Source organism: Fusarium keratoplasticum, chromosome 5 (assembly GCF_025433545.1).
Source record: "Fusarium keratoplasticum isolate Fu6.1 chromosome 5, whole genome shotgun sequence".
NCBI classification, from domain to species: Eukaryota; Fungi; Ascomycota; class Sordariomycetes; order Hypocreales; family Nectriaceae; genus Fusarium; species Fusarium keratoplasticum.
In genome coordinates, this window is record NC_070533.1 from 1,027,336 (window position 1) to 1,053,714 (window position 26,379).

The window sequence follows — 26,379 nt, forward strand, 5'->3', positions numbered from 1 at the left end:
AGATCTGGTGCAGATCATGAGAGTTCCGGGAGTGTAAGGGTTGTTTCCGACCGTGATGAGCGGCACTGGAGCGGGCTGGACTCTTTGACATGTCATCATGGGCGTCGGGTGGTTAACGCGGCTGTCCAACCCGAGCCAAAGTGTTGCTGTGACTGCGGGGAGAGGATTTGCGCCCGCGGCTATTGGATGATTAAGTATCCGGACTTGAAAGTCCGCCTGATTCCACAGAGCTTCGGTTGAGAAACGGCAAAGGCATTGGGATGATTCGAGTTCGGAGCATTCCGGGGCACATGATGTCGGAAGGGACGTCTCGTCTCATGATGGGATATGTTTGATGTTGAGTCTTGGAGTTGAACAAACTGGAAGAGAACAGCCACGCAACAAGCTCAGAATGCAGCTGAAAGTGATCCATCATTGGAAAAGAAACGAGGAATGCAACGCAGAAAGTAGAGGAACTATTGAAAGCATGTGATGAAGCACTCGGCAGTTAGTGCCTGTACCAACGAACAAGGTCCAGTCGCCGGACACCAACAACCGATCTTGATGGCCTTACAGGGCGCCGAGGAAGTCTTTCAGTGGACGTAGGCCCTGAAGACACGCCGCTTCCAGGGACGACGTTGAGATGGAGGGGGGCGAACCCCTCGTCTCTCCCCCACGATAAGCGAGGTCAGCCTCTGAGGTGCCCGCGCTTTCCATATCCGAGGATTTGTACATTGGCACTTTGAGGTTCGCAACAGAGACATGACCCGTTCTTTCTCCCCCGCGCCTTTCTTCCCGTCTGGCAGACCAATTGATAGGTACTTGAATACATATCTCCACCCTCGCTGTCGCAGACCTCAACCCTCCAACCTTCATCTTTCATTCCCCTTCTCCCCTAATTTGACTGTTTGTCCAGAAGTTGCAACTTGGCATCCACTGCCCGCTGCCGTTCGCCGCCGCCGTCTGCCGCGGGCACCCGGACGCCCGAGCGCCCGAGCAGAGAGAAAGAGCCGCCCACCGCCCGATAACCCGCCGCCGCTCCGACCCCCGACCTCCGAAACTGGGCCCTCGAACCCCTCCGTCGATTTTCCCCCATCGTCTCTACACTCGGCTCTCTGGTGTCTCGCGTCTGAATGGACCCTGCGGCTGTCCGCGACAGGCCGTGTTTCGACCGCGCCTCCGAATAACAGCTGCTGCCAAGCAAAATCGGCTTCGCAACTCGATTCTCGCTCGCTCAGGCCTCCCGTCGTCCCTTGGCCTGGCCTACCCCCTCGGCGCCCTCTGGTCTGAGGCCCAATTGCTCTCTCCCCCCGAGAGCGGGAGGAAGCAATGACTGCTGAAGCTCGACTGGCCCACCAAGATGTTACAGGCCATCAATCGTCATCGTCGTCATTCCCATCCCCGGTTGCAAGCTCTACAATCATCATGCCCGACGGCGCTGGAGGGCAACGCGATGGCGAGACGACGGCCATGACCGCGACGGGCGCCGCCGTCACCGCAGCACCAAAGAACCATTCCTACCACCGATTCATCAAGCGATATCGAACCGAGATCTCAGCTAGCTCATCCAGCGTCTTCTCCACCCTCGCCGCGTTTCCTCTCGATAGTGTCAAGACGCGCATGCAGACATACCACTACAAGGGATTTCTTGATTGCGTGCGGCATACCTACGCAAATGAAAAGCTCGGTGGCTTTTTTCGAGGTATAACCCAGCCAATTGAGATGACCTGTTTCTTCCTTTCTCTAACCTGAGTATTGTAGGCGTCACGGCCCCGATGGCCAGTATCACCCTCGTCCGTACTGTCTCCTTCTCGATCTACCAACGCGCAAAATACTCCTATTCCAGCTGGGTGAAGCGAAATTTCGGATTCGACATCATCGGCCACGTCAACCAACGCGGTACATACCCGAATCTCTACTCGGTCGCATGCTTTGGGGCCGCTGGCGCGACTGCTGGTTCCGCCATAACATTCCTCGCCTGTCCTTTCGAGCTCACAAAACTCAGCGCCCAGGTTTCTGTCCTGCTCGCTGAGCGGGGTGTCACCAATGGAGGTAGTCACGCGGTGGCTGCTAGCTATCAGAACAAGGGCACACTGCGGACAATGGCCAACATAATTAAGCACCGTGGCGTGTTGGGACTTTACACTGGCTTTAAACTTCATCTATGTATGTGATTTGTATAAATCACGGGGCAGTCGATGCTAACGGGCTCCCTAGTACGCGATACTTTGGGAACGGCCATCTACTTTATGGTGTATGAAAGCGGGAAACAGGTCGGAAACACGTTGGCTGGCGATCATCCTAACAGTAATAAGGCGGCCGTTGTAGCCGCCGGGGGTATGTGTGGGCTGGTCTCTTGGGCTATGATATGTAAGGAACTTGAAATCGCTGCTTGTTGTGCGTACTGACGATGTGTATAGATCCCATCGACTCGGCCAAGAGCATCTACCAGCGCAACTCCCTCCTCTATTCCAAAGGCCAAACGGTCGAGCCGGCACCCAAGATCGAGTTCTTTAAGCGGCACATGTATCGCGGCCTCGGAGTCTCCATGACCCGCTCCTGCGTGGTGAACGCCATCTTCTTTTCATCGTTTGAATTTATTAAGAAACACATCGACTCGCTCGAAGACGAGGGCAGGATCTGATAACTCCTGACTGAAAGATGTATGAAAAACAGATATCCCGGTTGGTGGGGGTTTGGGACTTTTAACTTGGGTAACTCTGGATGATTACCCCTGGGCAAATATGGGCACAGATGCATGCATTATGAAAGGGCGTTTTTTTGGAACCATGTGTTGACTTTGTCTGTTTGTTATCTATTGTATCCCTCCCATGCCGCCGTCATATTCGTCTTGGGTGATGAGACGGCGAATGGTTTTAACATGGTTAACCCAATAACGGCTGAGAAGGGAGGTAGGTTATGGTGGCCAGACGGCGAATGAATGGTGACGGGGATCCCCTTGGACTAGGGAGAATGTAGCGACAATAAACAGCTCCTTGAAAGACCATACTACCTGCACGTGTATAAATGATCTACTCTGTTTGCCTGGCCACTATCACTGAAGTATTTGAGGCGGTTAATCTGGTACTTGTATGAGAGAATGAGATGTTGCTTTGGGTCTGACTACCTAGTTCCTTGATGAGGGAACAGCTGATATACAGGCTCCTTTCCTAGCTTTTCATTTCCCCAGTCCTTGTCCACTTCCACCCCTAGCCTTTCTATCTTTCACATCGCCCCTGTAGTATCATGCCTTTACTTCTCCTCACCCTCCTTGCCCTGCTCGCCAGCCTGAGTCTTGGCGTGCTCGGCCTTGTCAGCCTCCGACTGAGCCTTCCTGGGAAACTCAGGATCGTTGCTGGACTTGGCCTAAACTATAGTGTTAGGCATCTTGGAGTCGTATGGCTTTGCGGGAGGGAAGTGGTGGGTAACTCACATTGGCGGCCATGATGCGGGCCTTGGCCTCCTGGGTCCAGCCGACCTTCTTGTCGTTCTCATTTCCGGACATGGTTGTGAAGAGTGAGTTTTGTTTAGAAACTGAAAGCTGTTAGCTGAGTTGTTGTGAGCTGAGTTGAGTTGTAGTGTGTGTTGATGGGGAGAAGAAGTTGGTGAAAGCTGGGAGAGGTCAGGGGTATTTATACTTTTCCCAGACGGGAGAGCTCCTGGTAGGTAAACAGGAGTAATGTGTTCTTTTGTATTGTATGCTGGTGTTGGCACTCGCTGTTGTGGTTGTTCTGCTTGCAAGTAGACTTGTTGTATTAGCAAGCAACAGCAATTACGAAAACAAAACACCCGCTGTTGACAATCAGCAGTCAAGAACTACGCAACAGATTCTTTCTGCCCCAGGGTTTGTTTCCGGGACAGTTTCCCCTATTTGTTGTCTAACACACCTTGGCTGGCGACAACGAACAACAGATTGAAACGACGGCGATTGTAAGGGAGGCTTGTATTTGGAAACACTCCTAGCTTTGTATCCAGAGAAAAGTAGATGCGTAGAAACAAGGCCAGTTTGATGAGCATATCTGGGATCATCAAACTGATTCAGTTAGAAGACTTTGCTGGTTTGTCGATGTTTCCCTGACTGAGAACTTCACTCTGTGACCAAATAGAAAAGTCTGTGACGTGGTCTGGCCGCTGTAGAGTGAGAGGTGTCTCGTAGGCTATCCTTTAAACTAGAAGGCTGCTTAGATTCCAAGAAAGTTGTCGATCAAGTTTGTCAAGGTGACATTCTAGAGCCTAGACAAAGGAGTGTGGGATAGTCGGAGACGTCGGATGCAACTGCACATCTCCATACTATACCGACGTATTTTACAAATTTGATTCATACTCCTACAAAAGCTTCAGGAAACTACATGTCATGATCGTGAATTATGTTGGGTATTCTAGATGTACTCGTTTCTCGTCTAAACCTCTATTTATCTCAGACGCACGCTTAGCCTCTCGCCATGAATAGCCTGTTGGTCGTATATCCTAACAATACAACCAATCCAATGCCCATATCGACAGGCCAAAGTCGTCATGGACACTAAATCGAGCCATGTTCTGGGTTACAGGCGTTTCCTGTAGTTTCCAAATACGCTCATTTGCGTAGACATTTCAGCAGAGGAGCAATTCTTGACTTCTTGCTCAGGCCAACTCGGTAGACTGGCTTGTTGAGGATTGCCGATAGTCCTCGAGAGGGAGTCGTAGTCTTACTTACGACTGCTGGCTTCTCCTCTTTCTCTTCCTTTCTTGGTGTTGTTGTATCTTCTAGAGGCTTAGAAATCTCGTCCTCGCTGGGATCGACCTTGTTCATGGAGGTTGGTCTGGATTCCTGCAACACAGACTTGTCTTCTCGGCTATCCATGGCCTCTTTGCTCTCCTCTTCCTGCTCATCGTCGACCTTGACCTCCTCGACTTGATGATGTGCTTCAAACTTCGCCGCAGATCGCTTAGTGACCTTGGTGGAAGGAACTGCATCATTAATTGACGGCTGCTCGACTTGTGGACTCGGTTCCTTTGTTTCTGTTGTAGGTTGATCTGCCTTCCGTGGCCTGCCTCTTTTCTTCTTTGGCTTCGTGACGGGTGTCCCTTCTGGTTGATCCGCCGGTGTCACTTCTTCTGCTGCTGCCTTTTTCTTTGGTCGCCCTCTCGGCTTCTTTGCTTTGGCGGGTGGTTTCGTGACTGGTTCCGTGGGAATCTCTGCAGGAGGCTCTGTCGGAGGTTCTACCAGGGGCTCTGCTGGAGGTTCCAGGTGTTGCGGCTCGTTGTGAACTGGCCCCGTCTCCTCCACAGCTGGTAATTCTGGTTGGTCGACCCTGATCGGCTCTGGCACCTCATAAACCACTGGCCCAACCGGACTCTCACGTCTCTGACGCTCTCGCTGTCTCGGCTGTTTTTCCCTCGGCGGTGACTCGCCCCCAGCAATGACATCGGGTGACGAATCCCATCTCAGTCCAACAGACTGCCCAGTCGCCATCCTCAGCGGGTCCATCATACTCGAGGGCATGGGGGCCGTGCTGGGCATTGGAGCAGTGCTCATCAGGCAAGTTCCGTTGCTCCGAGGGGTGTTGACGTTGGTTGCCTCGTCGCTTGAACCTATGTTCTGGATATTGAACTGATAAATCGGGGGTAATGGCTGGTTTAGGCTGTCGCTAGATGGCATATGCACACTCTCGTACTCCATCTTTCGAGTTTCAGTCAAGGGCTTTGGGGCGATGTAGAAGGAAGCATCGTCCATGACCGGTAGCGTGGGCGGAAGCATGCTGGGCGTTGGCTCTGGCTGTGATTCTCGTCCTTCATTGTCGTTGCTGAAGGGGATGGTGACTAGATCGACTTCATTGGATCCTTGAAGAGATGCTTCTGGATATTCCACCTTCCTTCGCTTTCTCCTCCCTGTTGGCGAGATCTCTAGCCCGTCATGGACTGGATCTGGATTCCTCCCAGACTTTGTGTTTAGCAAGTCCCATGTGGTTTTTGAAGTTGAACCCAGGGTCTGCTGGGGCTCTCGGCGCTTAATGCGGATCTTCGTTTTCGGGCGGCTCTGTCCAACTTCAGGGGAGCTTGGGACATCCCAGGGATCATCCATAACAGCCGTGGGTGCCTTCTTCCTCCCTGGCGTTGACGCCTGTGTCCATTCATCCGGGGTGTTTCCATATGGTGCTTTTTGCCCTTTTGTGGCTGTACGGTCTGTGGCAGAGACGAGCGACGATGGCTCAACCAGTCCTGTTATGGTACGCTTGAAGGGTGCTGGTGCTGTCATTTCTGAGCTTGAGAGTTGATCCTGGTCATAAGATCGGGTCGTCCCTTCTGGAACATAAGTTCGAGCGGCATCATTCTGCTCGTCGTAAATATTCCGGAAGAAGGACGGATCTGTTGATGTTGTCGCGCGGCTTACACGCCCTGAAGAATGACTCGTTGTAGCCTCAGCTCCAGCAGGCGAGATTGGCCCCCTTGGGCTTCGTGGCGGAGAATACCCGTGATCCTCATCATCATCAGAGTCTAGGATGACGATGGGAGGCATCCTGGCGGCCGACACACCAAGTTGGTGATTGCGTGTCAATTGTATTCTTCGTCTGAGAGACGAGGCGAGCGTGTTGTGACGTGGGGCCTCCTGACACGCGTGTGCACGTGACCTCGTATGCTTGACACGACCGCCAGTAACACCACAAGTGCACAACGTTGAGATACACATGAGACAATTCACTTGGCAAAAGACACTCAAATCACAGTAAAGCAGGTTAGGTTGGCAAAAAGTTTTCATAATCATGAAAAATAGGTCAATTTGTTGATTTTAGACCTCCATCTGCTCCCAATTGGGAGGGTATATGCAAATGTTGAATGCTCGCCAAACCATCCGTCCCATTCCCAATATCATTCCGTATCCGTAGGTTAACTTTTGGGATTCCACAAACACTACTGGTCTTTTTTGACCAGCCCCAAACGCCGATGTTGAAATCGTAGCTGATCCGCAGATTCAGCCTCCACAAAAAAGCACACTCCTTATTAACACAGTCATCATCATCATCACCGTACGCCACCGCCCCCTTCAACCCTTAAGCACACAGCATGGGTTGATATTTACTGGGCGTACTTGGCGCGGAAGAACTTAGCGGCGTTAACCATGTTGCTAAGAGCCTCCTTGGTCTCCTTCCACTGGCGGGTCTTGAGACCGCAGTCAGGGTCGATCCAGAGCTGCTCAGGCTTGAGGAACTGGAGCATCTCCTCGATGCGGTCCTTGATCTCCTGCTCGCTGGGGACACGAGGGGAGTGGATGTCGTAGACACCAGGGCCGATGTGGCGGGGGTAGGCAGAGTCGACGAAGACTCGGAGAAGCTTGGCGTCAGACTTGCTGTTCTCGATGGACAGAACATCGGCATCGAGGGCAGCGATGGCGTGGAAGAAGTCCTGGAACTCAGAGTAGCAGAAGTGGGAGTGGATCTGAGTGGAGTCCTCGACACCAGTGGTGGACAGGCGGAAAGCCTTGACAGCCCACTTGAGGTAGGCGTCACGCTCCTCACCGGAGCGGAGAGGGAGACCCTCACGGAGAGCGGGCTCATCGACCTGGATGACGTCGACACCGGCCTTCTCAAGGTCGACGACCTCGTCACGGAGGGCAAGAGCAAGCTGCTCAGCCTGGACGGACTGGTGGACGTCGTCACGGGGGAAAGACCATCGGAGGCAGGTGACGGGACCAGTGAGCATACCCTTCATGGGCTTGCTGGAGACGGTAACGGCGTACTTGGACTCCTTGACGGTCATGGGGGCAGGGCGGGAGATGTCACCGACGATGATGGGAGGTCGGACGCATCGGGAGCCGTAAGACTGAACCCAGGCGTGGGTGGTGAAGGTGTAACCATCCAGGCGCTCACCGAAGAACTGGACCATGTCGTTTCGCTCGGGCTCACCGTGGACGAAGACATCAAGGCCAAGCTCCTCCTGGATCTTGATGTTCTCATCAATCTCCTTCTCGATGAAGCGGTCGTACTCCTCAAGGGTGATCTCGCCCTTGGTGAACTTGTTTCGCTGGACACGGATCTCCTTGGTCTGGGGGAAGGAGCCGATGGTGGTGGTGGGGAAGAGAGGGAGGTTCAGCTTCTTCTGCTGCTGGCTGATACGGGCAGGGAACTCGCTCTTGCGGTTGTAGTCCTGTTCAGTGATCTTGGACTGGCGGTCCTTGACCTGGGGGTTGTTGGTTCGGGGGGAGGTGGCACGAGCCTGGATGGACTTGGCGTTGGCCTCAAGCTGCTCACGGACGGCAGCAGGGCCCTCAGTAACAGCCTTGGCAATGAGGGCAATCTCGGAAGCCTTCTCAGTGGCGAAAGAGAACCAGTCGGCAACCTCGGGGTCCAGCTTCTTCTCGCTGGCAAGAGTGTGAGGGGTGTGGAGGAGGGAGGAGGAGGTGGCGGCAATGACGCGGTCCTTGCCGAGCTTCTGGATGGCAGTCTCGACAATCTCAATGGCGCGCTTCAGGTTGGTCTTCCAGATGTTGCGGCCGTCGACGACACCAGCAGAGAGGACAGTCTTGGGGCCGAGAGCACCGAGGACGGTCTCGAGCTGCTCAGGGTTGCGGACAAGGTCGATGTGGACACCATAGACATCCTTGGGGAGGAGGTCAAGGTTGTGGACGATGTCACCGAAGTAGGTGGTGAAGACGAGCTTGGGGATCTTGTCACCCAGGCTGGCGAACTTCTCATAGGCGGGCTTGAAGGCAGCCTTGGTCTTGGCGGGGAGATCGAAGACGAGGACGGGCTCATCGATCTGGACAGTCTCGGCACCAGCCTCCTTGAGCTGGGTAAGGAGCTGCTCGTAGACGGGCAGAAGCTTCTCGAGGAGGTCGATGGGGTCGACAGACTGACCACGGTCGGCCTTGCCGAGGTGGAGGAAGGAGACGGGACCAACGAGGACGGGGCGGGTGGGGATGCCAGCCTCCTTGGCCTCCTTGAACTCGTTGACAGCCTTGGGGCTGGCAGTGAGAGTGAAGGTCTGGTTGTCCTGGAGGGTGGGCTTCACGTAGTGGTAGTTGGAGTCGAACCACTTGACCATCTCCAGAGAGGGGACATCGACGCCCTCCTTCTGGTGGCCACGGCCCATGGCGAAGTACTGGTCAATGGGGTCGAGACCATCCTTGGTGTATCGCTCGGGAACGGCCTGAGAGGTGGGGTCAGCACATGCTTACGACATGAGAATGTTATGAGGTGAACATACACCAAAGTCCTGGATCTGGTGAAGGACCTGGTCGTAGAGGGCGAAGTCGTTGCTGGGGATGACGTCGACACCGGCATCCTGCTGGATCTTCCAGTGGGCAAGACGGAGGCGCTTGGCCTCAGCGAGGAGGTCAGCCTGGGAGATCTTTCCACCCCAGTCTAAGCTTTGTTAGCGGTGAGGCCCGGACAGGTATTTTTCAGTGAGACTGACAAGCTTCGGTGGCCTTCTTCAGGTCACGGTTGACACCCATACGGGGGAAACCGAGGATCGCGGACTGAACCATCTTGGCGGTTTATCCGTGCTCTGGATGATTCTTTTGGATTGGAAGATGCTATTGTAGAGGTTAGAAGCAGAGTTTTCGTCAGAGAGCGTGGGGAGCACGGAGCAGGCGGGGAGAAGGGCGGGGTGAGGGGCAATTGACTCGTAAGAGCTGGAGGGGAGCTTGAGGGAGGGAGCTTGACGTACAGATTGGTTCAGAGCCCTTGCCTGTACCAAATTGGATCAATTGAGAGATCCTTTTCGAGAGAGAACAGAGGGCAAAGAGAGGATGAAGGAGAAAAAAAGAAGAAGAGAAGGAGGGAAGGAGGGGAGGTAGAAAAATGTTTTTGAGACGAAAATCTCAGGCAGGGAGACCAGGCCGAAAGCGGGGGAGGGGTAAAAATGTGGTGAATTGGCTGCTCATTGGCACCACCTCAGAGACAGACACACAGGGAAGCTTCAAAGTTCTGATCTTCATGCTCACGGCAGTACGTACCCTCCATCCTGGCGACAGCAACACCTCAATCTGCGCAATCTCACGTATTCGCACAACAGGCGTGCCGTGGTTGGTTGGCCGGGGATGGCGGTTGCCGGTGTGGATGTCCAGGGCCTCTCAGGCGGCTCGCGGGCTGTCGGCGACGCTAATGGAGGGGCAGTTTGCAGCAGCTCTGCAGCTTTTTGCAAGGGTTTGCACCGTTTTCGCAGGGCGAACGGGGCGGGGCCAGCAGGCGTCCGCGAAGGCGTGCTTGGTCTCGGCTCCCGAGGGTCAATCACCTCATCAACCCAAGCCCTTTTCTCTCCATTGAGACGCCGTAGAGCAAGCTAAGGATCTGAGTCCAAATTTTACGCCGCCGTAGATCGGCCTTTGCACCCACTCTTTGCCACTGTGTTGTCTGATCGACCGTTCTTTGCTCCCCACCAAGAGTCCATCTCATCGTCTCCTGCCATCGCGTGCCGCTGGGCATGCCACGTGCCCCATCATTGTCCCTCTTTGCTTGGTGTTACGAGTGTTTGAACCTAGGGTCTATGCAACTGTAGCTACCGGGCAATATCGGGCTCAATCGGCCATTCTATCGGGCTTCTCTCGATGTTCGGTTGAGAGGCTTAGCCCTTACGTGAGACATCATGACTCCATGGATCCATGCCTGAGTTTACCAACCCCTCCCGCCATGAATTGTTGGGAAGAGGAGGCTGCGGACGCGAATCATGTAAGGCGATAACCATAATCGGAATTCACCTTGATTTTGAGGCCCTTCACCTTGATTCGTGGCACTTTTGACCTAGCCATCTAATTCGGCAAGGTTCCGTCTTTAGGATTATGAGCTATGTCTCCAAGGTGAAAACTTCGCGTACGAGCATGATTGGATTGCGATTGCTACTTGACTACGTAGCAAACTGCCGCCATTTCTTAATTGCCAATTCGATGATTATCATAACCCCTAAATTGCTTTCGTGACGGCTACAATGCCTTCCAGTAGCTGCTCCAATTAAGCATTAAGGAGCAATGGGTGGAAATCAAACTCTGCATCAAATGCCTAGGGACCTGTGAATAGGTGTTACAAAATGGAAACGAATTGGGGGAGATGACGACCCATTGACATCGATCTAATACAATTGGATCAATGGGAGGACCAGACGATATCAAAATGCAAGATATGGGATTGTGCCTTCCTTCCTTGCCTCTTATCATGCTTTCGGTAGAGCAAGGCAAGAGGCAACCACATGCACGAGGCATGGCACGAATGCCCTCATAGGGAAGGAACAACCTGAGAGGGAGAGGCCAGACATAGATGACTGCCTCAGCAGACTTCCAGGTATCCCGTCATCTGTTTGAACGTCCACTAACCCTTGGATTCCTCGTTCTTCAACCTTCAGGCGTCTTTCTTGATCTTCTTCATCTCCATTCTGGTCGTACTTGTTCTTGGCCCTTCGCGGGCATATGAAACCAATGCTTTCTTGGAACACCATCATTCATCCTCGATCTTCTTTTGTGGCTTCCCCCGTACAAACCCGATGACGCTCTTTTGCTGTTGCAAGCCCCATCGCATGACCCCAGGAACATCATCATCCCCTCCCCAAAATGTAGCCCTTCAGCTGATTCCCTCTCCAACCTCACCTACTGTGCAGGGACAAGCAGACTCGGAGCTGAGGCACCAACCTTCACTGATTGGGTTGTCCGATGCTCCATGGGCGATGCCAAATCATCAAGGCTCCTATGACAATGGTTCCATTATCCATCACCCCCTCGACGACGATTCCGACAGTGATCAGGATCAACCCCACGCAGCCAAGAAGGGAGGCTGTGCTTTTGACGCCGTGCGGAACAAGCTCATTCGAACCATGTCTCACGACTCGAGTACCAAGAACCCATCCCTTACTTCTCTTGGCAATAGCGACGAGGAGATTGCACGACGAGCCGAGTTGAGGCGTCTCATGCGTCAGAGAATCCAGGATGAGCTGCAAACAGAACAACCAGACGACGACATGGAAAACAAGCCTGCGCATGGCATTCGCTGCATAGCATCCATAGTCAACCTCGGCTTGCCAAGTGCTGGACCTCGAGACGCCATTGAATTCGCTGTCAATAAATCTCCCTCTCTCGATGCTCGAGTACCGCGGTCTGGCAAGGATCAATCTCACGAAAGAGATGTGCCAGAGTCGCAAAACTCCACGGATGACCAAAAGAAAAGGTCATTGGATCGAAATAATCCGACGGAAGAAGACAATAAGGCTGAGAACGACGGTGATAAAAGCAATGGAACTGATCTTGCCACCAATTTCCCATCGCAAACACCTCGGTCCGGACAAATAGAGCAAGCCCATTCTCAGAAGTCTTTCCAGTTGTCTAATAGTGCCACTCGTCTTGATCGCATTTTGGGCCCTGACAATAGTTTCAATAGCCGCCATGCTTCTTCTTCCGCCGATGGCCACTCGGCTCTTGGAGTGTGGCTGATTGCTCAGGGTCTTCGTTCACGAGACAACTCGACTCTTCATTTTGACGATGACGAAGAGGAAGAAGCAGCTGGAGATGGTATCGATAGCTCTCAAGTCGTAAACCAGTCTGGACCTGCGGAAACAGTGAAGAAAGAACCGACCTCCGGCTCCCAGAACATCCTCTCGAAGGAATACACGTTACCAGCCAACCAAGTGTCTGTGGCCACTGGTACACTTGACAGGGTGAAACCAAGTGGTGACCTCGATTCAGAACGATGCAAGGTGAATCCTTATCCCGAGATCGGCTCTCGACGCACTGGACACACTTCTTCACCTCTTTCCGGAGAACGAACTGGAGCTCCGACGGTGGCAACAACTCGCAACTCTCTCGTCGACAACTCATCATCATGTTATCCGTCCAAGTTTCAACCAAGCCCTGCTCGCTCTCGACAGAATTTGTATAGTCTAGATCTCAAAGAACTCGAAGGTATGGAACTGTCCCCCTTCAAGTGTGAGTTCTTAGTCGCCCATTACACGATGTCAATTAACACAGTGATCAGGGCAGCCCAAATCGTCTCAGGACCAAGAAAGTGCCTCAAAGCAACAGAACTCGAGCAACGACGATGAGCCTCAAAGCAAAGAAATTGACGCTGATCATGGCTGCCAGGGCCAAAATCCCACCGAAGCCGCTCCCGACCCAGTGTCACGGTCACAATCAGAGTGTGCGAGTTTTCTCCAACGTGAGACCGAACTTGGAACGATTGAGAGACGATTTGGCGACTTATTCAGTCGAAAAAAGCCCAACAGTCAGTATACGAGCCGGTTCCGCGAAGAGTTTAACGAGCCCTCTCTCGGGCAGCCTGTTCGCAAGTCCTTCATGAGCAAGATTCACCTCACCGTCCCAATCCGGTTCAAGGCAAGTTCACGAAGCCTCGGTGATCACGACGAAGGAAATACGCCTGGCCTCTCACGAGAGCCAAGTCCTACGCCTGGTTTTCCAGAGACGACGATCGGCCACAAAAAAGGAGCAAGCGATAGACGAAAGAAGCTGTCGAATCTGAGCATCCGGTCCCATATGAGCCCACTATCATCGGAGATCTTCCAAAAGCCACATGTGGAACGTCAGGAAAGCGCTACAGACTTGTGGCAACGTGCCATCAGGCTCGAGGCAGAAGAACGGCACAGCGGCAGCAATCGCTTAAGCACGCCCAATCCGGACCATCAACGACGTGCATCATCTAACCGATCATTGAGAGTGACTGGCACCCCGCAGAAAAGAGTCAGCAAGGGGTCTCTTTCGACAGAGAACACTCAGAGAGAAACATCCCAGCTAACTCCAACAACTGATGAAGTGTCTGGTGGGCACAATTCCAAATGGCTGATTCAAAGATGGGTTGCTCAAATGCGACCTGGGACTCCTCACACGACTGAGGGTGCTAAGAGCTTGGTGTCTCTAAATTTGGAGAGTCCTCCAAGATCATGGGCGAGGTTTCCATCATACAACAGAGAAGAGAGAAACAAGAATGCCTCAGCCAGAGACAATGTACATCCGCGAGATTTTGCGATCAAGCTTGTTTCATCAGAGGGCCAGGTTTATTAGGCCACTGATTTGGTCCCTGGCGAAGAGAAGCAACGTGCTCAGACACTGCCACGCTCCTTTTCCGCGAGACTTGGGCAAGTGGTAAAGTCGAAGATTGTCAAACTGATGCCCTCGAGACATTTTCAACCAGAAAAGGGGCAGGTGCCTGCGAAAGGGCGAGTTGGCTCACAAACTGCTCATCTAGAGTACCCGGAACTCGAAATCCAACCCACGGAGTCAGGATATGAAGAACTTCGGGTGCTAGAGAGGGAAATCAATAACATGAAAGGCGAGAACAGGTTGTCAACACCTGAGGGTGAAGCGTCAAGACCACGATCCACCAAGAGTTTGGGTGACCGGATATCTGCTTTGATGCACGAGGCGGCCATGGAGGAGCATCATGACCATGGTGATGAATCGGCCTTGGGCGAAACCCTTGCTACACCTGTCACACCCAGCCTACTTCAAGAGAGTATCGTGGCAACAGACGTGTTTCTTACGCCGGAAAGCCGCCTCTCTTACGCCAATGGCAGCCAGCAGGGAAAGTCAGGTTCAGATACAGGGTCGGCAGAAATCAGAGGGCACGAGGCACTCAAGGCATTTATCGAGACCGATCAACGTGCGCATCGTTCAAGATCGATAACCTGGGCAGGAAGGCCTCTAGCTGAAGTCACGCGAAAGCAGCAACGCTCTGACGACGCAACTGGCAGTTTACATCAGAACGAAACGAAGAGTATGAGTATGCGACCTCACAGCAGATGAGAAACCGTATGAGTCAACAGTGGTTAGGCACGGCGTTATGGAATTGCGAAAGCAAGTTGGTTGAAAAGAAATTAATTATGTAGGTATTCAAGGCGATGCTTGTAACTAAGTAACTACTTACGCATTTTATATCCAAACATCGAATGATATACCTGGCTTCGCACACTCTATGGAGACCTTGCTTTTGTTTCGTGACATTATGTCGTAATAAAATGGGTGTTGGGCAAGACACATATTCCGCCACAGGCACCTCAGACCTAACGAGCAATGGGAACCCTGGCCAATTGGTGAATCCTACAAACCGTGGTGTGGGCATCAAGGGATAGTGAGCTAGAGTCAGTAGTCAGTATGGGCACCAAGAGGCTAGGAGGAAAGGGTGCGGTCTGGGAACCACCAGGCGACTCGGAACAAGGCCAAGACCACTCTAGACGTATTCCTTCTCCTTCTCGTCCTCCTTGTCCCTCAACTCAATACGCTCCAGCCGAGCCCTCGCCTCATCCTCCTTGCGCTGCATCTCCTCCTTTCGTTCACGCAACGCAATGCAGAAGCGAGAGCGGGCACGAATGCTGGGTCCCTTCCAGATGAAGACGAATGGAATGATGCACATGAGAGCACTGAGACCTCCAAGAAGGGAGCATGCACCGGGAATTTCAAGGCGACGGAACATGGGGGTTGTGGCCAGGGGTAGGACCACTGCAAAGAGAGAGCGGCAGGTAGAAGCAGCGGCATTGGCGGAAGCGGCGAAGATCTCGTAGGCGTCTGTGAGATAGTTGAGCATGGCCATAAAGATGAGCATGAAACCCATGCCAAAGGGAATGCCAGCCAGCATGGGTGCGATAAAGGAAACACCTTCGCGAGCGGACCAGCCCAGCCAGAAGAGAGAGATGACGAAGAGGGGACCACCAAGGCAGGCCAGGGGAAGACGACGGTATTCCTCACGCTGAACCCAGGGGGCATCGCGGGCTGTAGCACGGGCTAGGGCGTTATCCCAGGCCCAGAAGATGGGCAGAGTCACGGCTGCACCGCCAAAGATGGGGAGGTAGGCTAGGCCTGTGACACCGGGTGAAAGGCCATACACGTCTTGGAAGATGATGGGGAAGGCCTGGAAGGACATGTAGAAGATGGTGTAGACGAGGGAGAGGTAGGCACAGGTGGTAGTGACGATGGGCTCAAAGATGAGCATGCGAAGGGGTCGGGTGAGAACCACAGTGAGAAGCTGTCTGAGGTCTGTTGACTCGAGATCGCGAGGGGCAATGGCCCTAGAGGCTGGGTCTTCCCTGCGGATCTTGCGGGCACGGCGGGATAGGAGGATTGGTCCGTAGGTCTCGGGGAGAAAAGCGATGAGGATGAGGGTCACACCGGCGACGATGAGGGCAATCCAGAAGACCCAACGCCAGCCAATGCTAGGACCAGCGAATCCAGAGATGATGGGAGAAAGAATAGGGCCTCCAGTTGTACACTGTCATCTCAACTTAGTTTGGGTTCTTTAATCAAGTATTGCCAAGTCATGATGACGTTGGGCAACTCACCACCATAAAGATGGCAAAAGCTCTTCCTCTTGTCCGCGGGTCATTGTACACATCCGCCAGGATACCAGCAACAATAGCAATAGGCGAGCTCGCAAAGGCACCGCAGAAGAAGCGAAAGATGAGCAGAGCAGGCCAATTGGGGGCGAGGGCGCAAGCCATGGTGAAGACAGTGAAGAGACCAAAGGTCGCGAAACTGAGATCTCTCCGACCGAAGTGCTCGCTCAGAGGGCCCCAGATTATGGGACCAAAGACGTAGCCGATGAGATAGACCGATATGGGTAAGACTTTCCCGGCTTGGGAGGTGATACCAAAGTCCTCGACGATGTTGGGGATGGCTAAGCTGGGCAGGGCAGAGCCCATGGTGGAGTTGATAACTAGCACGGCCGTGTAGAAGAGGACCAGGTTCTTCTTCGACTACACACACAGAATCATCGTCAGCAGAGTACCTACTAGACTAGATCCAAAGTCACATACCTTTGACCAGTTGTATGGGTTCTCGGGGTCGTCTAACTCCCAATTGACGAGAACCTCGTTTGTACGGCTTCGAGTTCGCGAGCGAATGTTGTGAAGGGCACCGATGCCTCGATCTGCCGCCTCTTCTTCATAGCGGGATTGAGCTTCGATCTCTTCCAGACGGTTGATCCTATCTGAGAAAGTACTGCTTCTTCTCCGACCCCCTGGTTGTGCGTAAGCTCACGATCCAAGACGACACAAGGCATTGGTAATCAAGGCACAGAAAATGGTACAGCGGTGGCGTTTACTCACGGTATGGGGACGGATCCCGCATCGTCTCGCCGGATTCACTCGAAGGCATGTTGTTTGTATGAGCTCAAGATATCAGTCCAGTCACTGAGGTTATTCACACAAGACACGGGTCAATTGGAGAAACAGAGTGGCAACAGGTAGTTATCCGAGGATGCAAAAAAAGGAAGCATGTTGGCCCAGCACGCAAAGCGGAGCAATGTCCTCTAACTCTTTGAGTGTTCCCATGACGGTCAGTTCATCAACACAAGGGCGTTCAACCCCGCCCAAAAGCCGGGGATAAGACGGCTCCGGTCCACGATTGGCTATCTCGCAGTCCGGAGCCGGGCCTCAAAATATGGGGGGCGGTTCGGATGGGCGTGGGATGGCGCCGCCTTCGGGGGGGCGAGTGTGTGTGTGGGAGAACATTGCTCTGCGGGAGACCATCGTGGAGGAGGGAGGATGCTACCCGAGGTGAGTTGCCTATCCCGGACCGATCAATCGGATATCGATCGCAGCCCAGTTCGCGTTAGCGCGGAGAGCATCGAGATTGCATGACGAATCGCGGCAAAGGTGATGGATAGACCGCTTTATCAACGAGATTCGCCTTTGGTTCGTTTTTTTTTTTTCGGCCGACAGGGCTTTTGCTTGCGGACCGGCAGTGAGAGCCGGAAAAGTGACAGAACATTAGGCCCGGGCAGTTGCTCTGCCATGCCGACCCTGGTAGAGGCGTCCATCGGAATTAGAGACCGACTTTGAGGCCCGTTTTGGGGGCGTCACGAGATCTGCTGTCAAAGGTTGTCCAGGCTGCTGCATTTCATAATGAACTAAGGATAAGAGTTCACCCGGTGTTGGCTTGGCATGGGCTTTGCCTTCTCTCGTTTCGAGGGGGTATCAAGAGCTTCAAGTTTCTTGTTCAGGTCTCTAGGTTGATTTGCTTTCCGAATCTGGCATACAGCTCGACCTTGAGCTTGGTCATGTCCTCGCGGATGGACGAAAGCTTCTCCTCCAGCTCTGTCGACTCCTCCTCAAGCTTCTCTGTGGCTTCTTCGAGCATCTCCTGAGCCTGCTCTAGGGAGACGTGGAAGAAGGCATCGCCGATCTTGTACCTGCGGCGGTGGTTAGCCAGTATTTCTAGAGGATGACGTGGATAGGGTCTGTACTGAATCTTTTCGTCCTCATCGGCAAGTTCGAGTTCTGTGGACAAGTCGTCGAGTTCCTCCTTTTCCTTCTTCAGAAGGATCAGTATTTGCCCAAGAAGGTTGTATAATCCTTTGGGCAGGTAGCCCCGGCAGACGTACATTCTTTGCGCCCAGCTCCTCCTCCAAGACAATCTCACGCTGGTGCAGCCGGCTGAATCGGTTGATCTTGTCCTGATCCTCTCGTCGCACCTCGACTTCGTCGGTCGTCTCCTCGTCCGCCTTGGACAGCTAGACAGCGGTTAGACACAATCATGCTCAGAGTGATCGACAGGAGAGTACTCACCATGCGGCGCTGCATTATTGAGGCCATGTTGGGCAACTGAGGCGTGTCTGTTGTACGGATATCGAGCTTGTGATCTTGCGCCCACAGCTCGAATGCCACCAGAGTCCAAGGTGGGTTACAGTGCGGGGATAAGGCACCTGGGCTGACACTGTACGCCCGAGCCCCTCCTCAGGTTCCTTCCGCACTGAAATTGCCCTGGGCGGGTCAGGCTGAGGGTGTGAAGCTCCCAGGTACGTACCTCAAGCTCGGGCGCTGCCGATTGGCCAGCTCCGCACTCAAGGCACCAGGTGAGGTCAGAGAGCCGCCAGGCTGAAAACACGCCTTGTCAACATCCAATTGCGGGGACAGCTCAAGCGTGTAAACAAGTCGACCAGCTTCATCATCAACATCGTCACCATGGCGCTCGGAAAGAAGCCATACCCCAAGGCGACAGTCAAGAAGATCATCAAGGCGCATTCTAATCACAACATCAAAAAGAATGCCGACGTCACGGTGCGTGTGGATAGACTCGCGGTCGCAATATGTCATGCTAATGTTTACATGCTATAGATCTTCCTCGACTATGTCCTGTTCATGGAAACGTACGACTTCAAGATCCTAAATCGACCGAAAGAATACTAACGATCATGATAACAGCCTAGTCAAGGAAGCGGCGATTCAATCGAAGCAATCAGGCGAGCGAGGACTGTCTGCGCGAAGCGTCAAGAAGGTGACGAGAGTATGTGCGACGCGATACTTCCACTCCAACACAAACTGACGGTTCCATCCAGGACACCTTGACAAAGTTCAAAGGCTGAAAAGAGACGACTCACTTTGAACCACGACATATGCGATCAATATCGGATGATGACAATGGGGCCGATGATGTTAACTGGGTCGAAGAGCCGTGTCGCGACGAGCCTGCGCCACCACCACGACATACTTGCTAGACACTTACAATAGAGTCTATGGCGCGACACAATACATCCGAGGAGGACCAGGACAATGACTCTAGAAGCGCTGCACCCTCTAAAAAGGGGCTCGTCGCAAAGAGGAGACAGATGGAGTGCATTGGCTGGGCACGAGACCAGCTGAATCCAATGCGACTTGGCGGGTTAGTGGGGCAGTTTGCCATGACGATGGATGGATGGCAACTGGAACAATGCAGCCCCTTGAACCAAAGGGACGGGAGGATACGTAGCTGTCGCAAAGGCAAAGAATGGGAGCACACGGCGACAGAAATGAATCAATACAAAGCATGCCAATTGAACCATTGTTGGATTGTGTCTCGATGACTCCATCCATTCTTCTTGCTGCTTCTAGAAGAGTGGCCAGTGTCGCTCAGAGGCCATGCAGGGGGTTGCCGGGCACTTGGGGTTAGTGCCACTGGCGCCCGGGCTGGCACTGGCGCTCACTGCCCTGGGCCTGGGCTGCCTGGGCGGGCTGGCTGGCCTCGTTTGACCTGTACCACCACCACCACAACTTGGCCTTCTTCTTCCTCTCCAACTCCTCTTTTTCGTCTTCTCCCACAACTCACCCGCATTCTCCACCTCTCCACCCCTCTGCTTCGGCATCCATCTTACCTGTACTCCCTCTCGATCCTCTCTACGACGTTTACGTCCCTAAACCAAGCTCTCTCCACCTCTGCAAGCCTGTCGCACGTCACCGACGACAGCGTCTCCAACCCTCGCGCAAACAGTCTCTGACTCGATCCTCCACCCTCGACCTCACACCACCCTCTCCCGCGATGGCTGCCCAGGCTGCTCAGCCCGCTTCCAAGTCGGCCAAGAAGAAGGCCGCCAAGGCCATCGAGCGAACTGAATCTCCCGCGCCCAGCGTTACCTCCGCCGCCGCCGATAAGACCGGCGACGACACCTTCGAGTCCCCCTACATCAAGGAGCTCCAAAAGTGAGTATCGCCGCTCTGCTGCGGCAGTTTTACAGGAGCTCGACGCTGACGGCCGCAAAAGGAACATTCGCAATGTCAACAAGAAGATTGTGAGTCTTGCGCATCTCTTTTCGCGCCCAAACGCTTGACGTTTCGTCATACTGACCCCTCGTGACTAGACCAACGCTTCCAAGACCGACGCCCTTCTAAGCCAACACGCTGACAAGTCGCTCGATGAGCTGGTTACCGCCAAGATCATCAACGCCGACCAGAAGGCCCAGATCCTCAAGAAGCCCGCTCTGCAGGCCCAGCTCGCTCAGTTCGAGGAGCAGCTGACGCAATACCAGAAGGTCGACGAGCAGTACCGGACACGCGCCGCCGCCGACAAGGCCGAGTGGGAGAAGGGCCTCGAGAAGGCCAAGGCCGATGCTGTTGCTGAGGCCAAGGAGGAGGCCAGCAAGTCTCTGAACGACAACCTGTTGGTCCTGTCGCAGTTCCTGCGACTTGCTGCCTACCGCCGTGAGGAGGCTCAGGACCCCGAGTCTGACGAAAGCCAGGCTATCGAGGGTGTCCTCCTCGCCATCTACTCTGGCGACCAGAATGCCGTTCAGTCCATGCTGAAGCTTGTCAACGGCACTGAGGACCAGATCTTCAGCGTTCCCGGAGAGCAGCTGCAGACCACTTGTAAGCTGGCCGACTGTTCCGTCATGTCTTTTCTAACAAGGTGCAGTCTCCAAGGTCAAGTCTTTGGCTCAAGAGTATAAGACTCCCTATGACGAAGTCCCGGCTACCGAGGGTGAGGCTGCGCCCGCCGAGGTTGCCTCGGACCCCACTGTCGCGCACGCCTCCGCCACCGAGATCGAGGCTGGCGATGTTTCCGCTCCCGTCGAGGCTGCTGTCCAGCCTTCTTCCAACGGTCTGGCCAATGCCAGCGTGGCCGACGAAGCTGCTAACGCCGTCGCCGAGAGCCATTGGGACACCCCTAACCAGGAGCTGTCCGCTTCTCAGGAGTGGGTTGACGTGAAGGCTACTGAGGCTACTGAAGCCGAAGCTGCTGCCCCAGCCCCTGCTGCCAACACTCAGTCTTGGGCTGATGACCACCCTGAACACGCCGCTGAGGTATGTTGATATTGTATACTCGTGAGGGTAAGGAGACTAATGCGCCTATCCAGACCGCCGCTCCCGCCGACCCCAACGACGGATTCCACCAGGTCCAGCGAAACCGACCTGGCAGCCACCGCGGACGTGGTCGTGGTGACTGGCGCGGCCGAGGCGGCCACCGTGGTGATGGCCGTGGACGAGGTCGTGGCCACCGTGGTGCCCCCCGAGGCGGCCGCCGCAACGAGGAGTCGTAAACGCTCCGTAACATGACATGGCATGGGTTAGAATCACAACCTACGAATCTCCTTGCATTTCCCGGAGGCAATGTACACCATGAGATGACGGCGTTTGCAAGTCAAGATTTCTTTGGCATTTGGCCGGGGAACGGTGGGCTTGGGGGCTTTGCATTTTGGGGTTTTGCTGATTTTGGGACTCGGAAATACATCTGGCCACGGTGTCGGTCGGAGTCTTTAATACCTTTGTAACACTGTAGGCCTTCCGGAAGGATACATGGGGTAGTAGGTAAACAATGTGAATGGATACCCGCCAGTGTGCTGTCTTGGATGTGAAGTCGGGTTGAGTCGCGGGATGACATTTATGTGAGACAATTCGACTTGGAAGCAAGATGTGATTATTCAGTACGGATGGCAATGACCATCAATTCAGCATCATTCATTTAGCAAGGCATTGGTCAACCCGGGCACTTGTTGAGCTCTGAGCATCGTGATGTGGCTCGTTGACGTAGGGCTGATTTTGAGCTTCGACCTGTGCCGTCATAGGGTTCGCAGGGGTCTTGAAAAGTGTGGGGAGCTTTGGAGGGGTTTCAATTGGCCAGGGGTCGGGTCCTTTTCGACCCCTACCGACTTATAGCAACGTGGTCCTAGGAGAGTTGAGAAATGTTGCTGTGAGAGGTAGCATGTCTTTATTGAAACCGGAATAATAGGATGTTTCTGCCGTTATTGATGTTGAAAGATTGCATATAATCGGCTGCAGGAATGCATCATGCAAGCTCTCCTGGCTACAGATTCAAGCTTGGTTACGCCCCGGGCATGGTGCGAGAACCCGCGGCACAAGACAAGGGCTTTGCGGCCCGACTAAGCGCAGCTTGCCTCTTCCAAAGAGAACACCTTGGCCAATTCACAGATACACGCACTTATCCACGGGGTTCTGCCTGTGACCAAAGATCATGAACTTTGAACAACAACTGAGCCACTTGCCACGGCTCGGGACTTGGTTGGGGAATCCTGGGGCTTTGATGTGTCAAGCGAATTGACCGCCAAGACGAGGCCGAAACCAGGGGATCATCTAAGGATGCTTATCGGGCCAATAGATAGTCTTTTCCTACTTATCGCGATTGTCAGCCTCGCATTACAAGGCACGTCAGCGCCAATCTGTACCTATTGTTAGCTGTCCTCTTTCCTTTGAGTGGCTGGAAACTTGCACAAGCTTTAACAGCCATCGTGGCTTCTTGCTACGGTACCTTAAGTTGTCCTCATTGGAGAGTCAACCTACCCATCCATTGAGGCCACATCAACCTCTCTCACCTACTAACCTTTTTTTAACGAAACTTTCCGGCTCTTTTCTTCTGCCATAGACGTTAATTGTCTTCCCCTTTTTTTCCTTTTATTGCTTTACAGAGGCGGCGTTCCTCGTTGATAAGACTTGCTCCCCAAAGAATCTGGTGCGCGCGCACCCCCACCAAAAAACCACCCATGATGGCGTCCTCAAGAGTATCGCCTCTGAAGGCACTCCTGGCGGCCGTCTTCCTGTTTGCCACAAACGTTTTTGCCGTCGCCGCCGTTCTGGGCGTCGATCTCGGCACAGAGTACATCAAGGCCGCCCTAGTCAAGCCCGGCATCCCCCTCGAGATCGTCCTGACAAAGGACTCCCGCCGAAAAGAGACGTCGGCCGTCGTCTTCAAGCCCTCGCGAAATGGCCCCCAGAAGGGCCAGCACCCCGAGAGGGCCTACGGCGCCGACGCCATGGCTCTTGCTTCTCGATTCCCCAGCGACGTCTACCCGAACCTCAAGACCATCCTTGGTCTCACCACACAAGACTCCATTGTCCAGGAGTACGCTGCCCGACACCCCGCCCTCCAATTGGAGGCCCACGCCACCCGAGGCACCGCTGCTTTCAAGAGCAAGGCCTTTACAGCTGAGGTGGAGGCATGGATGGTCGAGGAGCTTCTCGCCATGGAGTTGCAGAGCATCCAGAAGAACGCCGAGGTGGCTGCCGGTGACGGAACCAGTGTCCGCTCCATCGTCCTCACCGTTCCTCCCTTCTACACCGTTGACGAGAAGCGGGCCGTCCAGACCGCCGCTGAACTCGCCGGCCTGAAGGTCCTTAGCCTGGTCAGCGATGGTCTGGCCGTCGGTCTCAACTACGCTACCAGCCGAGAGTTCCCCAACGTCAGCAACGGATCCAAGCCCGAGTACAACCTGGTGTTCGACATGGGCGCCGGCTCTACTAAGGCTACTATCATGAAGTTCCAGAGCCGATCCGTCAAGGACATTGGCAAGTACAACAAGACCGTCCAGGAGGTCCAGGTTCTGGGCGCTGGCTGGGACCGAACCCTTGGCGGAGATGCTCTGAACTACCTCATCCTCGACGACATGGTCTCGCAGTTTGTCGAGTCCAAGGGCGCCCAGAAGATCTCTGTCACCGCCGAGGACGTCAAGGCCCACGGTCGCGCCGTCGCGAAGCTCTCCAACCAAGTTGAGAAGCTTCGCCATGTCCTCAGCGCCAACCAGAACACCGGAGCCAGCTTCGAGGGTCTATACGAGGATATTGACTTCAAGTACAAGATCACCCGCACTCAGTTCGAGGAGATGGCTGAGGAGCACGCCGAGAGGATCACCGTTGTCGTCAACGATGCCCTTAAGATGGCCAACCTTGACATTATCGACATTGACTCCATCATTCTTAACGGAGGCGCTACCCGAACTCCCTTTGTCCAGAAGGTTCTTGAGAAGCTTGCCGGTACCCCAGAGAAGATCCGAACCAACGTCAACTCTGACGAAGCCGCCGTCTTTGGTGCCGGTTTCAGGGCCGCCGAGCTCAGCCCCAGCTTCCGCGTCAAGGAGATCCGAATTGCAGAAGGTGCTTTGTACCCGGCCGGTCTGAAGTGGACTGCCGGCGAGGAGACTCAGCAACAGCGTCTCTGGTCTGCTGTGTCTCACCAGGGCACCCCTAAGGAGGTCACCTTCACCAACGACCAAGACTTTACTGCTACATTCTACCAGCAGGTCGGTTCTGAGGAGAAGGATGTCAAGACTCTGACCACCAAGAACCTGACTGCTACTTTCGCGGCCATCAAGGAGAAGTACCCTTCGTGCATCGAGTCGGACATTCAGTTCAAGCTCGCCGTTAGACTGAGCAGCGAGAACGGCGAAGTCGAGGTCGTCAAGGCCGCTGTCGAGTGCGAGGCCGAGGTGAAGGACGGCTTCGTGGATGGAGTCAAGAACCTCTTTGGGTTCGGAAAGAAGGACCAGAAGCCTCTCAAGGAAGAGGAGAAGGTCGAGGGCTCTGAGGAGGAGATGAAGGAGAAGGCTTCCGAGGAGGCCTCTTCCTCTACTAAGTCCGCCGAATCCGCTTCGTCTGAGGCTGAGGCCACGGCCTCTGGCAGCACTGAAGAAGTCAAGCCCGATGTCAAGAAGAGAGAGACTGTTGGCATCCCCGTGGACGTGACCTTGAAGAATGTCGGCATTCCCGATCTCACCAAGGCCGAGATTTCCAAGTCCAAGGACCGCCTCAAGGCTTTTGCCGCTTCCGACAAGGCCCGGCTACAGAGAGAGGAGGCCCTTAACCAGCTTGAGGGATACACCTACAAGATTAGAGATCTCCTTGAGAACGACGCATTTGTCGCCGCCGCCACTGAGGAGGAAAAGACCAAGCTGGCTGAGCTCTCGAGCGAAACCAGCGAGTGGCTCTATGACGATGGAGCCGATGCTACCAAGGATGTGCTCAAGGCCAAGCTCAAGGTCCTCCAGGACCGCGTTGCCCCTATTCAGAAGAGGGCGGACGAGGCTGAGAAGCGCCCTGAGCAGATCGCTGCTCTGAAGAATATTTTGGAAAAAACTTCAGAGTTTGTTGAGCAGATCAAGGGACAGATCAAGGAGCACGAGAGCTGGCATTCGTCCGCTTCGGCCTCTGCTTCTGCTTCTGAGGCGATCAAGTCCAGCACCACCGAGGCTCCCGCTGAGAAGGAGACTGGCGAGTTTGACGGCCTCGAGGACGAGGACAGCGCGTCGACAACGACGACTCGCAAGATGGAGGACGTCATCAAGGAGAAGGGGCCCATTCCTCCTCTCTACGTCATTGAGGACCTCACTGAGGTGATCACTCTTCACAAGTCAACCAAGGAATGGTTGAGTGAGATGGAGGTCAAGCAGGCAGCCCTGAGCGCTGTCGAGAACCCCGTGCTCCTTATCAAGGATCTCATTGCCAAGCGCGAGAAGCTCGAGAAGGCCGGTATGGAGGTAGCCCTCAAGGGCGCCAGAAAGGTGGAGGAGAAGTCGCGACAGGCCAAGAAGAACGCCAAGGCGGCCAAGAAGAGCAAGAAGAGCAAGTCTTCGTCAACGGCTAGCGGAGACGCGTCTCAGGAGACGGTCAAGCTCAACGCTGAGGACTTTATGAAGGACGGAGAGCTTGACCAGGAGCAGCTGGAGAAGCTGATCAAGGAGCTCAAGTGGGAGAACTCGAAGGTCAAGTTGGAGAAGGAGGGTGAGGAGGAGGGAGAGAAGAAGCCCACGCATGACGAGCTATAGATGGCGGCGCCCAGTTGATTTTTTGATTGTTTTTTGTAGCTCAAAAGGGAAAGCTACTTACCTACCTCCCTATCATTTTGGTGTTGATATTGTATGAGTTGATTGATACCGGTACGGATGTTGATAGAGCATCTGGCCACGAACAAGTAGACACTTGAATGAGGACATAGTCACGATATCTCATGATACCTGCGTA

General features: G+C 54.0%; 9 protein-coding genes across 9 annotated transcripts; 5 read left to right on the forward strand and 4 right to left on the reverse strand.

Annotated features, from left to right (window-relative positions):
- Positions 1–1,308: 1,308 nt before the first annotated feature.
- Positions 1,309–2,623, forward strand: NCS57_00698200 (uncharacterized protein; the record flags this gene model as incomplete). The annotated part of the gene is made up of 4 exons (XM_053056848.1): positions 1,309–1,681; positions 1,741–2,145; positions 2,197–2,349; positions 2,400–2,623. The coding sequence occupies 4 exons, from the start codon at positions 1,309–1,311 to the stop codon at positions 2,621–2,623; spliced, it is 1,155 nt and encodes a 384-aa protein (XP_052913043.1).
- Positions 2,624–4,555: 1,932 nt separating this feature from the next.
- On the reverse strand, positions 4,556–6,478 carry NCS57_00698300 (uncharacterized protein; the record flags this gene model as incomplete). The annotated part of the gene is made up of 1 exon (XM_053056849.1): positions 4,556–6,478. The coding sequence occupies one exon, from the start codon at positions 6,476–6,478 to the stop codon at positions 4,556–4,558; it is 1,923 nt and encodes a 640-aa protein (XP_052913044.1).
- Positions 6,479–7,035: 557 nt separating this feature from the next.
- Positions 7,036–9,445, reverse strand: NCS57_00698400 (5-methyltetrahydropteroyltriglutamate--homocysteine S-methyltransferase; the record flags this gene model as incomplete). Its single annotated transcript, XM_053056850.1, has 3 exons — positions 7,036–9,105; positions 9,163–9,320; positions 9,373–9,445. The coding sequence occupies 3 exons, from the start codon at positions 9,443–9,445 to the stop codon at positions 7,036–7,038; spliced, it is 2,301 nt and encodes a 766-aa protein (XP_052913045.1).
- Positions 9,446–11,613: 2,168 nt separating this feature from the next.
- On the forward strand, positions 11,614–14,695 carry NCS57_00698500 (uncharacterized protein; the record flags this gene model as incomplete). The annotated part of the gene is made up of 3 exons (XM_053056851.1): positions 11,614–12,865; positions 12,915–13,346; positions 14,139–14,695. The coding sequence occupies 3 exons, from the start codon at positions 11,614–11,616 to the stop codon at positions 14,693–14,695; spliced, it is 2,241 nt and encodes a 746-aa protein (XP_052913046.1).
- Positions 14,696–15,119: 424 nt separating this feature from the next.
- NCS57_00698600 (MFS domain-containing protein) lies at positions 15,120–17,038 on the reverse strand (the record flags this gene model as incomplete). The annotated part of the gene is made up of 4 exons (XM_053056852.1): positions 15,120–16,154; positions 16,225–16,638; positions 16,699–16,901; positions 16,990–17,038. 4 exons carry the CDS (start codon positions 17,036–17,038, stop codon positions 15,120–15,122), a joined length of 1,701 nt encoding a protein of 566 aa, XP_052913047.1.
- An 843-nt stretch (positions 17,039–17,881) lies between these two features.
- Positions 17,882–18,477, reverse strand: NCS57_00698700 (Prefoldin subunit 4; the record flags this gene model as incomplete). Its single annotated transcript, XM_053056853.1, has 4 exons — positions 17,882–18,074; positions 18,129–18,196; positions 18,267–18,395; positions 18,451–18,477. 4 exons carry the CDS (start codon positions 18,475–18,477, stop codon positions 17,882–17,884), a joined length of 417 nt encoding a protein of 138 aa, XP_052913048.1.
- Positions 18,478–18,846: 369 nt separating this feature from the next.
- NCS57_00698800 (uncharacterized protein) lies at positions 18,847–19,247 on the forward strand (the record flags this gene model as incomplete). The annotated part of the gene is made up of 4 exons (XM_053056854.1): positions 18,847–18,942; positions 19,000–19,031; positions 19,087–19,168; positions 19,221–19,247. 4 exons carry the CDS (start codon positions 18,847–18,849, stop codon positions 19,245–19,247), a joined length of 237 nt encoding a protein of 78 aa, XP_052913049.1.
- Positions 19,248–19,900: 653 nt separating this feature from the next.
- On the forward strand, positions 19,901–21,671 carry NCS57_00698900 (uncharacterized protein; the record flags this gene model as incomplete). The annotated part of the gene is made up of 5 exons (XM_053056855.1): positions 19,901–20,337; positions 20,399–20,426; positions 20,496–21,000; positions 21,047–21,435; positions 21,489–21,671. Exons 1-5 carry the CDS (start codon positions 20,177–20,179, stop codon positions 21,669–21,671), a joined length of 1,266 nt encoding a protein of 421 aa, XP_052913050.1. The 5' UTR covers positions 19,901–20,176.
- A 1,461-nt stretch (positions 21,672–23,132) lies between these two features.
- Positions 23,133–26,183, forward strand: NCS57_00699000 (uncharacterized protein; the record flags this gene model as incomplete). The annotated part of the gene is made up of 1 exon (XM_053056856.1): positions 23,133–26,183. The coding sequence occupies one exon, from the start codon at positions 23,133–23,135 to the stop codon at positions 26,181–26,183; it is 3,051 nt and encodes a 1,016-aa protein (XP_052913051.1).
- Between the last annotated feature and the right edge of the window lie 196 nt (positions 26,184–26,379).